Raw genomic sequence first — 11439 nt, 5'->3', positions numbered from 1 at the left:
TCTATGTGGGCGAAGCCCCAGCCTCGGCGGCTCAGGGCATCGATAACGGCGGAGGAGGAGGAGCTGGACGTCGCATCCATGGTTTCCGTCTTCAGGTCTCTGTAAACCTACAGCGATTGAAATAAACGTAACCGAAATAAACTGTTGTAATTAGTGAAAAATCTCCAAATTATAACTAAATCACAAAATGCGCCAAACCTTTTAAATACCGATATTTGGTACCCTATCAATCATCATACTCCATCTCTATATTGTAAATAAAAAAATATATTAAGACAAATTTGAGAGAGCTATAGAAAAACGATTTTTTGTGAGAGAAATTTCATTTCTCCATTATTCAATATAGCATATAGTGTTTTTGTTGTCAAAGAGAGAAATTCTTTACCAAACATTAATCCAAATCCGAATAGATATTCACTCCGACTTTTCCGATCTTTTAAGATATTTGATTTAGTTGGATCAAAATGAATTTTCGAATTATAAAAAAAAAAATTCATTTTGTTTTCTCCCCTGAAGGTGAAAACTGTCGTATGATTTCGCAAATGTAATAACCACTAACATCTCAAGTAGCAACATTTGAAAACCGATTTGGTACATATCCAATGTTTGTGTTAATTTTACGACAGCCTTTCTCGTCTTGTTTCACAGATGGTAGTGTTGTGGAAGCCGAAATGGACGACATACCGAAGGTGGGGCCTTTAACAGCAAAAATGAAATAAATTTTTTTAAAAAAAATAGCCATGGTCGGCTCAGCTGCCACTGTTTGATACCAAAACCAAACACAAAAGAGAAAAAATACAACACATGTCATCATCAAAAATGGATATTGTCTTCAAGTCAATGACTAAATGAAGTAAAAAAGGATATAATCCCATACAACGACCACAGTGAAGAGCAACACAATAATCAAACATACAAAGACCAAGTTCCTAGCATTGTAATGAACCATCAACCTCGTGATATTACTACTAAGCAAAGCCGTTGCCCAGAACGACTTCCTCCCTCGGGTAGATGTCAATGCCACCTTCTCTAACTAGAGACTGCAATGCCAAAAAAAAAAAAAAGAGTCGGTGTTTGTCCGTACGCTTCAATTGACATGTTTCGCCCGTGAATCCATAGGATTATAATGTCACGAGAAGGCATTAACATACGACAGGGGGAGATTGCATCTTAATACAAAAATTACCAACAAACACCCATTAGCGACGAGATCAGAAGGTGTTTATTTTCCGTGAGAATTGAACAAAAAAAGAAGAAGCATAACCTGGAATCAATAACTTTAGGCATTACAGTTTGAACATGACAGACATGAAGTCGAAGAAGAACATAGTCAGGGAACATTCTAATCCTAATCTCATCGGAAATGAACAAGTTTAAAGATTGCAGTTCATCAAACTAACCTGAAGTTCCTGTTCACAAGTTTTCAGATTGTCCGAGCACTCTCTGACCCGCAGAAACGATTTATATAGCTGCAGAAGAAGATAAAGGAAGGGAAACAGCTCATTCAACGCAATTTTCCAAAAACATGAATGACCAGAAGATCCTCACCTTCGCCAATTCCTTTCTACGTTGTGAAGTCAGCTTCTTTTCATCCATCAATGCATCCTCAAGTCTCTGTGGGTTACCATTTCCATAAGAAAAATTCCATACCATGTTTTGTGTTTTCGAGCAGAATGAGATATAAATACATATACCTTAGATTTTTTCTGCAGTTCTGAAACCACTTGGTTTTGCTCTTCCAGTCTCTCTTCCATCAGCAGAACCTAAAAGAAGAGATTCGATCATAACCCTCCATACAATAATTAATTACCTTGCTCCCAGCAGTACAGAATCCATGAATCAACCAGACCCGACATGAAGACTCGTGCATTTGGGAAAAGCCATTGACTATATATGCAAAAAGAAAGATCACATACATCCTCTTGAAGCACTTCACGCCTCTCGATTGATGCTTCAATTTGCCCTTTCACCTGAATGAAAGATGATTGAGCGAAAGACTCGAGTTCTGCTGTGGACTGATACAATTATAAAGTAGTTACCTGATAATTGTGATCTCCGCTTGAACTAGAGAAGTGTTCTCTACCGCGTCCACCGTCAAAGATGGGACTGTTGATAAGATAAAACCATATGACATCAGATCATTGGATGAATCTAAATAATCAAGTGTCTCAAGGAAGGCATGTTGCTAGTTACAGCTGAAACCAGATTGGAAGAGGTCATTCTAGATGCTCAACTGCATTTATCCGCTATTGAAAAGTGAAGGGCGTTAAACTAACAAGCACAACAACTAAGTTATAATCTAACTACTGGTCCTGAATCTTGTTGATCCTTCAGAATCTAGCTATGATGTCAAAGCATTGCATAAATTAATACATTATTAGATCATCATCAGTAATTTGAGGCAATTCTGGATACATGATACAGAAAATCAGCAGAAAGTTTGCCTCGGAGAATGGTGTTTCTCATGTTGATTTTCAACCGAGCTAAAATTCTAATCAACACTATAGCTTACCCAACAAGAGCAATTCTGAGTAAAGTTGAACATATAGCTTACCAAAATCTAAAAGCTAAGCTACTTTTGACGAGAACCTGAAGTAAAGTTGAACATATAGCTTACCCTTCCTCTCTATTCGTGTCTTGGCTCCTTCCCTCGTCCCGGTTCATATGATGAGCATCAGCTTCGTCGACTCCTCTACCATGATCCCCATATGATCTGTTTCCACGCCACTCGCCTCCATCTCCTTCCAACATCCTTTCCTCGTAACCATTTCTATCCAACATCTGTCTATCTTTTCTCCTCTCATGATCAAGTGGATGTTCATAAGATCTTTCCTTCTCCATGTAATGATCCTTCCTCCTATCCTGAGACCTATCACGTTCTCGGGACCTATCACTGTACCGATCCCGGTCATAACTATAATCACTTTCCCTATCATGGCTTCTATCCCAGCCACTCTGTTGTCGAAAATGTCCTCGAGATGGGTTCAATCTTCCGCCTCTGTTTGTAACTTCATTCACACGCACTGCACGCCCACCAATAGTCTAATAACAAGAACAAGCTCAAATTGCTCAATCATATAAATAGCCCGAATGGTCAATATGTGTTTTCTAGCACGAAAAGTCTCGAGAAAACTATCAAATGTGAGAACAGGAAAGGAAAGAGAACATACTTTCCCATCCATGTCGTCGATGGCATCATCTGCTGATCGACGATTTGAAAATGTCACGAAGCCATAGCATTTCCCTCTTATACTGCGGTCATTGACAATCTGCATCACCAAACATCACCCAAATGATACATATAAACACAAACTCAATCCCTAAACTATGTGCCGCAGGCATAAGAGCTATACACAATTAAGGAAACGTTTAGAGCAAAAAAAAAGGTTACAAAAAGATTAAGCATCGCATGTATTCCTTCTGGGACATAAAATACATCCTCATACAATTCAAAAAATTAAACGAGTAATCACGGACTCGGCAGAAGAATTCACGAAAAATCGAGACCTAATAACGACCCAGAACTGATTGTGAATAGTTGAACTGATTGGCATCGGAATCGAAGAAAGGAGACAAGAGAAATCAACGAAACCTAGATTTGGTGGTTCTTCGAGCATCATCGGAGAGAGAAGAAACAGGAGATTACCTTGACGGAGGTGACAGAACCGTAGACAGAGAAGACTCGCCGGACAGTCTCCTCGGTGACGTCGTAAGGAAGGCCGCCGACGTAGACAGAGTTCCCGTCGTCCATCGTCATTCTTCTCTCTGGGTTTTTTTTCTTTGCTCTACAAAATTTGTTGTAAAGATAAGTGAGCAATTTATCAAACGGACATGAAACCAAAAAAAAAAACGAAGAAACCCTCTGAATCAATGAGCAGGTTCCAACGAAGCAACAGTAAAAATTATGTATTAATTCGAAAAAAGTTGTGCAAAAGTGATATTTTAAAATTATTAACACAAAGTAATTCAATTAGTATTTATTTACTGTTATGATTGATGATATAATTTTATTTCCAACTTTTTAATAAAATTTTTATTTTTTACATTTTAAAACTTTTGATGTCTCATTTATTCTTTTTTTTTCCTTTCCAACATACTACTATTATCCAATATTATTATTGTTTCAAATACGAAATATTCCCGGTTAGATTTTTAATTTTGGAGGTTAAAATTAATCCAAAGAATTGCTTGAAAATATTATACCCTTTTTTTCTTAGATTCTGTTAGTCACACTCACTAATTTGCTTTACTTTTCTTTTTGTTTCATTTATATATATAATTATAAACCCGTGTTTTATTTTATTCATAAATAAAACTAAATCAATTCTTCCATAAAATGCAGATAAACCTAACATTTAGAATTTTAAAATAGATCCACACTTCATCTCCACCGTCCATTTCCCGAATTTCAATCATTTAAAATAGGGATAATCGCATTTAAATACCCGAACTTTTACAAAAATCCCACATAAATACTCGAACTATAAAATTGTCATATAAATACCTGAACTTTTCATAACTCCCACATAAATACCCAGACTTTTAAATTTTTTTCCAAATCAACCACTCATCCGTTAACGTCGTTAAACGTTACTGTTCATTCGACAAAAAACTGCTGACTCAGCAATGACTCAGCAAAAAAGTGTTGACTCAAAAAAAATAATTATAATTAAATTTATATACATACATAATATACATATTAAAATAAAACTAATTATAACTAACATATATACATATAATATATATTAAAAATAAGATTTATATGTATATATATTAGTTATATATACAAAATATACATATACAACTAATATATATAATTATAATTATATACAAATCCCTAATTAGTTGTATATGTATATTTTGTATATATAACTAATTATAATTATATATATTAATTGTATATGTATATTTTGTATATATAATTAATATGTATACATATAAATATTATTTTTAATATATATTATATGTATATATGTTAGTTATAATTATTTTTTAATACATATATTATGTATATACATAAATTTAATTATAATTATTTTTCTTTTAATATATATGCATTAGTAATGATATATATATATTTATATATTGTAGTTATGTGTATATGTATTTTATTAATTATAAATAATTTTTTTTAATATATATTTGTATATATATATATATGTGTGTGTGAATTTATATGTATATATTAATTTAAATATATGTAGATAAAAATTTGAATATTTAATAATATTTTTTTGCTGAGTCAACACTTTTTGCTGAGTCAGCGGGTTTTTTTGCTGAGTCATTGCTGAGTCAGCAGTTTTTTGTCGAGTGAACAGTAACGTTTAACGTCGTTAACGGATGAGTGGTTGATTTTGAAAAAATTTAAAAGTCTGGGTATTTATGTGGGAGTTATGAAAAGTTCATGTATTTATATGATATTTTTATAGTTTGGATATTTATGTGGGATTTTTATAAAAGTTTGGGTATTTAAATGCGATTATCCCTTTAAAATATAATGAAGTTGTGGTGGCTACACTTTGACCTCTCGTTGCTTGTAAAGCTGACCAACATTAGCATCTCATAATTAAAACACCAATCAGAAACCAACCCCCATCATTTAATAATTATTTTCAAAAGAAGTAATGCACTGTATTTGATTCATGCCCGTGACATGAAAACGTCATGGCGATTATATAAAATCGATATACATTCTAGTATAATCATTTTCTAATTAAGTGACATTACATATGAAATATATACTCGTATATTGTCTCTGTATTTATATATTATTATATTATATTTGTTCATTAATTTATCTTATTAAAAAAATTTATTGTGTTAGCATTTTTATTAAAAATAAATAAGTTATTATTAAAAAATGCTGAAATTAAATAAAAAAATATAAAAATAGCATAATCATTTTATTATTATATTTCTTCTTTTTGTGATATGACTTACATATTTATAGAAAAATTATCTAATGAAATAAAAATGAAATATAGTTATAATGGAAACAAATAAGATAACAATATATTGGTGTCCATTATTATTTCTATTCATATCTAAAATCTATATTCAACTCCAATCATAAAATTATTTTCCCATTTTAATAAGTTCTGCACTAAATTTATTTTATGTATTTTATTTTGGTTTCGAGGAGGTGTTTATTGGGCATAATATAGTGAGTAGAGTGAACAAAATATAATCGGTTGATATTTGACCTAAATAAACATTCAATCTAAAATTAGTTTATATTTAAAGCAAACCAAATCATATATGCTCACTCTCATAAACCATACCACCATATAATATACAAATAATTGGTCTGCCACTATATATATATATATATATAGGTTATCATATTGATCCACAAAGATAAGATCATGGAATATGACAAAGAGCCAAACACCAAAGATATTGGATTCTGCCTTCTTCCTTCTGATCTCTTGCAAAACATACTCCTTCATCTATGTATACCCGAAGTCATTCGCATGAAACAGGTCAATAGATATGTATTGAACACGATATTAGACCGACACTTCAATCGTCTCTTCAATCTAAGATCACAGAGGGATTCATGGCTTTTTGTTTACGCCAAACGCTGGCGTCACGACGGTGCCCTTCACGGGCTTTCCGACAGGTCATCACGCTGGTTCAAGATTCCGGTGACGGAACTATTGTCGGAGGTGAATTTTCCCGGCGAAGACTTGTACTTGTTGACGGCTAACGGTAACCTCCTCCTGTTTGCTTCTAATTCTTGTCATGCGATCATAGTCGTTGACTTAGTCAACAAGTCCGTCACAAGAATCCGTCCATGCCCGTTAGGTCCACGTGGCACTTCGTCTTGGAGGCGGTCCGGTATGAAGCTTATATCCGGTCCACCTGGGTCCGGTCAATTCCGGTTTTTGTTCGCGGAGATTGTTGATAACCGGTCCGACCTCTATGCGTATGATTCAAGAACCAACATGTGGGAATCTAAGAAAGGAGTACATAACAACGTTGATCAAGATTGGATCTTTCGCGAGAAAGATCAAATCTTTCTTAACATATCGAATCGACCTCACGAGAACGTTTTGATGAGTGTGGAAGATGGGATGAATGCACAATCTCATTGCCCGGTGATTCTACAGCCAAGGTTTAACCGAAACCCAGCCGTCCGGTTTAGCCAAACCGATCCAGTGAATCAACCGGTATGCATATACGGTGATGGGTGCAAAATAATAATCGAATTCGAAATAATCGAAGCAAGGACGAGAAGAACAAAGAGCATGGAAGTGTGGAGTATAAGCGCAAACGGTGAGAAATGGGAGATAGTATCAAGAGCGCCAGATGAGATAATCAAGAAGATAAACAAGCCTTGCAGTGTAACGATGGGGTGTTTAGAGAGGAGATTAAGTGCAATTAGGGTCGTATTAATAATGTCTAATCTCGAGGGCTTGTGGGATATAATTAGGTTAAGCTATGACAAGGAGAGGGACGAGTGGGAGTGGGTCCCGCTTCCCGATTGTAGATTCTTGCAAGGTTCAAACATGGGTGGGTTTTGTTTGTCCTCTGGCCTCACTTTGTCTTGAAATCAATTATTTATGTATATGATTTGTAAACAAATGAATTGTAATACTAATTGTATCAAATTATTCGACCGACCATCCTAACAAAAGTCAAATGAGCCGTGCGCCATAAATAATGGGATAAAAAAAATGGATGTATTAATAATAGGTATGGAATTTGAACCGAATAATTTTTCAAAATTTAATTTGTATATAAATAGCGAAACAGTATCAAATTTAGTTTTCATTCAGATTTATTTGAAGTATTTAATAGTAACTTGAAAAATAGAATTTTTTATAAAAAAAATAGCTATAAAATTTTAGAATTTATATTTAGAATTCTGCCCCGATCAATTCAAATTCAAAAATCACTATCTGAACAAATATAAAATATTATTTGGATTCGAATATATTGTAAGAAATAGTTTAGGTTCATTTCAAATGACGAGATTTAAAAAAAATTATTTAGTAGCGTTTGGAATAATAACTTTGAAATATGAGGTTTTATTATATATAATCTAATTATAATCTATCTCGTAAACTCGTCAAAATGAATAATGTTGGAAATATTCCTAAAATAAGTTTAAGATCTTATTCAATAGAAATAAATTAAAATCTGGATTTTATAAAGTATGCGATCAAAAAATAAATATGTGGTGCGAATCATAATTTTTGGTAAAGTTTAGTTTATAGAATAATTAGGCAGATATCATTAATAATTTTCTAAAAATTTACATGATGATGATTAGGGGTCGGCATAATATCCGGAAAAATCGAACCGATCCGTATCCGAACTGAAAATTCATATATCCGAAGTTTACGAATCAGATACGGATATTTATTTTGAAATATTTGTCGGATACGGATCGAATACTAATATCAAATTCGAATTATCCGGCATATCCGATCCGATCCGTACTAATTAATAATGTTATTAAATATAAAAATAATTTGCTATAGAAATTTAAAATGCTTTATACTTATATATTTTATAGGACATATTTTATAGGGATATTCAAAAAATATTTTGTATATATTGAGATTTAGAATATTTAATCTTTTGAATATTAAAATTTATTATTTTAATTTTTGAATTTTGAACTTTCAATATATTATATTTGTATATGATAAATTATGATTGTATTTGTATTGATTTAAAATATTTAAATTATAAATTTTAAATTGTGAATAACATTTATATTAAATAACTTATATATTTTCTTTATATTTAAAACTGTTATTTAAATTTGAATTTAATTTTTTTAATTTTTTATGTCGGATATGAATATTCGCAAATATCCATGATATTTACGGATATACGAAATTATGGATCGGATATGGATAATAAAATCGAATATTTGTGCGGATCGGATACGGATACGGATATCTCAAAAATCACGGATATTCGATCCGTGCCCACCCCTAATGATGATGATGAGGATTTACACGTCACCAGATCAAGTGTACGAGAGGAATAAATGTTGCTTGTGTATCATGAGAAAGTTCCTCTCACTACAAGAAAAACTGTAATTCGCGACAGCTTTTGCGACCGAAATGTCTGTCGCAGCAAATTTTGTGACAGACAGTGACTAAAAAGCGACACAAACTGGAAAAATAATATCTGTCGGACTTGGACGCAAAATCTGTCGCAAATTTACGACCGATACACGTGTCGCAATAATTTGCGACAGACTGACGACAGAAACCGACAGATATTTTACGACAGATTGTCTATCGGTATTTACCGACACAATTTGCGACAGATGGGTCGGTCGGAAAATGTGTACGACACATTTGCGACAGATATTATGCGTCGCGGATACTATGCGACAGCTATCCGACAGATTCTAGGTGTCGCTCATTATTTGCGACCGAAGTGCGACTCACCGCTGTGTCGCAAAATTCGGTACACACGTGAATGGTATGTCACCTAACCTCTATCGCACATCTGTCGCATTTCTGTCGCACTTGCGACCGAATTACGACTCACCGCTGTGTCGCAATATTAGGTACACACGTGAATGGTATGTCACCTAACATGTGTCGCACATCTGTCGTATTTCTGTCGCAAATTGGTTTACGACAGAAGATATCGGTCGCAAGTCCGTCGCAACATTTTCTCTATATAACCACCGCGCGCTGAGGATGCATAGATAGAAAAAAAATTGTTATAAAAAAAATTTATTTACAGAAAAATGTCTTTTTCATCCAGAATGTGGATGTATAATAGATTTGATTCTTCTAATCAAATCTCGAGTGAGTTTGCTGAAGGATTACAACATTTTCTGGCGTTTGCAACAAGTCAAACATCGTATATTGAGAGTTCGAAGTTACCATGTCCGTGCTCAAAATGCGAGAATAAACGATGGCGACGTCAGTATGAAGTTTGTAAGCATCTTTATAGAAGAGGTTTTATGTCAAACTATTATGTTTGGCTGGCTCATGGAGAAACATATGATACGTCGTCATCATCACGTGTTTCACAAATGCAAGAACAACTTGTGGAAAACACGTCGCTACCTCCGATCTTTCAAAAAGATCAAGACCGAAATCTATATGCAGAGATGGTGAATGATGCATTTCCCAACGTTGCTCCTTCTCCATATATGGAAGAAGAGCCAAACGTTGAAGCGAAAAGATTTTATGATATGCTTAACACGGCGAACACTCCGATATATGAAGGTTGCGTACAAGGGTTGTCAAGATTATCATTATCTTCACAATTGATGAATATGAAGACTGACTACAATCTTCCGGAGAGATGTATGGATGGCTTCAGTCAGATGTTTAAACAGTATCTTCCGGAAGGTAACACTGCAACAGAATCATATTATGAGACGAAGATTCGGATGCGTACGTTGAGTCTACCTTACCGGAAGATTGATGTTTGTGAAGACAACTGTATGATTTTTTGGAAGGAATATGCAGAATTGATGGAATGTCGTTTCTGCGGGAAAGACAGATATCGACCATGCCGGAAAGCTTCAAAGAAAGGCAAGTTAATTCCTTTGAAGAGAATGTTTTATATGCCTATAACAGATCGTTTGAAAAGGTTATATCAATCCGAAAAGACAACATCATTTATGCGATGACATGGTGAGCATTCGACGCCTGATGGAGAAATGCATCATCCATCCGATGGTATAGCATGGAAACACTTTCAACAGGTGACAGATCGTTTGAAAAGGTTATATCAATCCGAAAAGACAACATCATTTATGCGATGACATGGTGAGCATTCGACGCCTGATGGAGAAATGCATCATCCATCCGATGGTATAGCATGGAAACACTTTCAACAGGTGATTCCTGATTTTGCAAGTGAGACTAGAAACGTATATCTAGCATTATGCACGGATGGATTTAATCCATTTGGGATGTCTGGTCCAAATTATTCTCTATGGCCGGTGATTTTAATGTTGGGATTCCTGGGATCTCTAGAGCGAATCCTATTCCTAAGAGATCGATTCTAGGGTTTGCGCAACGGATATAAAACAAAAATTTAATAAACGCTAGAACCATTGCTTCTAATGAATCGTAGAAACGTTAGAACGCTTACCTCAATCGATCCGGGGCCTGTATCAACTGAAGAATTCGTCCGATCACTTAGGCAGGAAGATTACCTCGCCCTCTATACGTATCCACACCTCGGGATGGATTCCAACGATTGGAACTTGTCTGCTAGGACTCGAATCTCTATTCGATATGTGCACCGAGAAATCTCGAGACTTAGAACTCGTTTTTGGATCTCCAAAAACTCTCTCTTTTCTGCCAAAAGTCGGCTCTCTTTTGTCTCTTACGAGTTAGGGTTTTTAATCTCCTTCTTATAAGGTGATTTAACCCTAATTCGGTTTAATTTCGGAAAAACTGAAGCCCGGAACGGACGGTCCAGAAAAGCACGTGGACCGTC

The 11439-nt window shown here is 34.5% G+C and overlaps 3 protein-coding genes across 4 annotated transcripts in view; 1 reads left to right on the top strand and 2 right to left on the bottom strand.

The window, feature by feature from the left end:
• LOC104815109 (tudor domain-containing protein 3) overlaps positions 1-138 on the bottom strand; it is a 4404-nt gene extending 4266 nt beyond the window's left edge. Inside the window, exon 1 of one of the 2 annotated variants that reach the window (XM_010543430.2) lies at positions 23-138. In XM_010543430.2, the coding sequence (XP_010541732.1) occupies positions 23-80 (58 nt within the window). In that variant the 5' untranslated portion in view covers positions 81-138. The remainder of the gene's footprint in view (positions 1-22) is intronic. The other variant, XM_010543431.2, reaches the window with a different exon arrangement.
• A 651-nt stretch (positions 139-789) lies between these two features.
• On the bottom strand, positions 790-3794 carry LOC104815108 (glycine-rich RNA-binding protein RZ1B). Its single transcript, XM_010543428.1, has 9 exons — positions 3647-3794; positions 3171-3269; positions 2618-3042; positions 2040-2106; positions 1917-1970; positions 1695-1763; positions 1549-1614; positions 1401-1469; positions 790-1040 (listed from the first exon to the last, which is right to left on the bottom strand). The coding sequence occupies exons 1-9, from the start codon at positions 3755-3757 to the stop codon at positions 969-971; spliced, it is 1032 nt and encodes a 343-aa protein (XP_010541730.1). The 5' UTR covers positions 3758-3794; the 3' UTR covers positions 790-968.
• A 2475-nt stretch (positions 3795-6269) lies between these two features.
• On the top strand, positions 6270-7616 carry LOC104815107. The gene is made up of 2 exons (XM_010543426.2): positions 6270-6711; positions 6808-7616. The coding sequence occupies exons 1-2, from the start codon at positions 6366-6368 to the stop codon at positions 7551-7553; spliced, it is 1092 nt and encodes a 363-aa protein (XP_010541728.1). The 5' UTR covers positions 6270-6365; the 3' UTR covers positions 7554-7616.
• Positions 7617-11439: the final 3823 nt, after the last annotated feature.

This window comes from Tarenaya hassleriana, unplaced genomic scaffold (assembly GCF_000463585.1).
Source record: "Tarenaya hassleriana unplaced genomic scaffold, ASM46358v1 Cleome22, whole genome shotgun sequence".
Classification (NCBI taxonomy): domain Eukaryota; kingdom Viridiplantae; phylum Streptophyta; class Magnoliopsida; order Brassicales; family Cleomaceae; genus Tarenaya; species Tarenaya hassleriana.
This window is presented reverse-complemented; position numbering and strand designations above follow the sequence as displayed.

Excerpts from the sequence above, each read along its gene's own strand:
- LOC104815108 (XM_010543428.1), bottom strand. The coding sequence starts at position 3,757 with ATGACGATGGACGACGGGAACTCTGTCTACGTCGGCGGCCTTCCTTAC. Across the intron at positions 2,107-2,617 it reads GACACGAATAGAGAGGAAGG|TCCCATCTTTGACGGTGGAC; the intron begins GTAAGCTATATG and ends TCTTATCAACAG. Across the intron at positions 1,470-1,548 it reads GTAGAAAGGAATTGGCGAAG|CTATATAAATCGTTTCTGCG; the intron begins GTGAGGATCTTC and ends CTTCTTCTGCAG.
- LOC104815107 (XM_010543426.2), top strand. The coding sequence starts at position 6,366 with ATGGAATATGACAAAGAGCCAAACACCAAAGATATTGGATTCTGCCTT. Across the intron at positions 6,712-6,807 it reads GTACTTGTTGACGGCTAACG|GTCCACGTGGCACTTCGTCT; the intron begins GTAACCTCCTCC and ends CATGCCCGTTAG.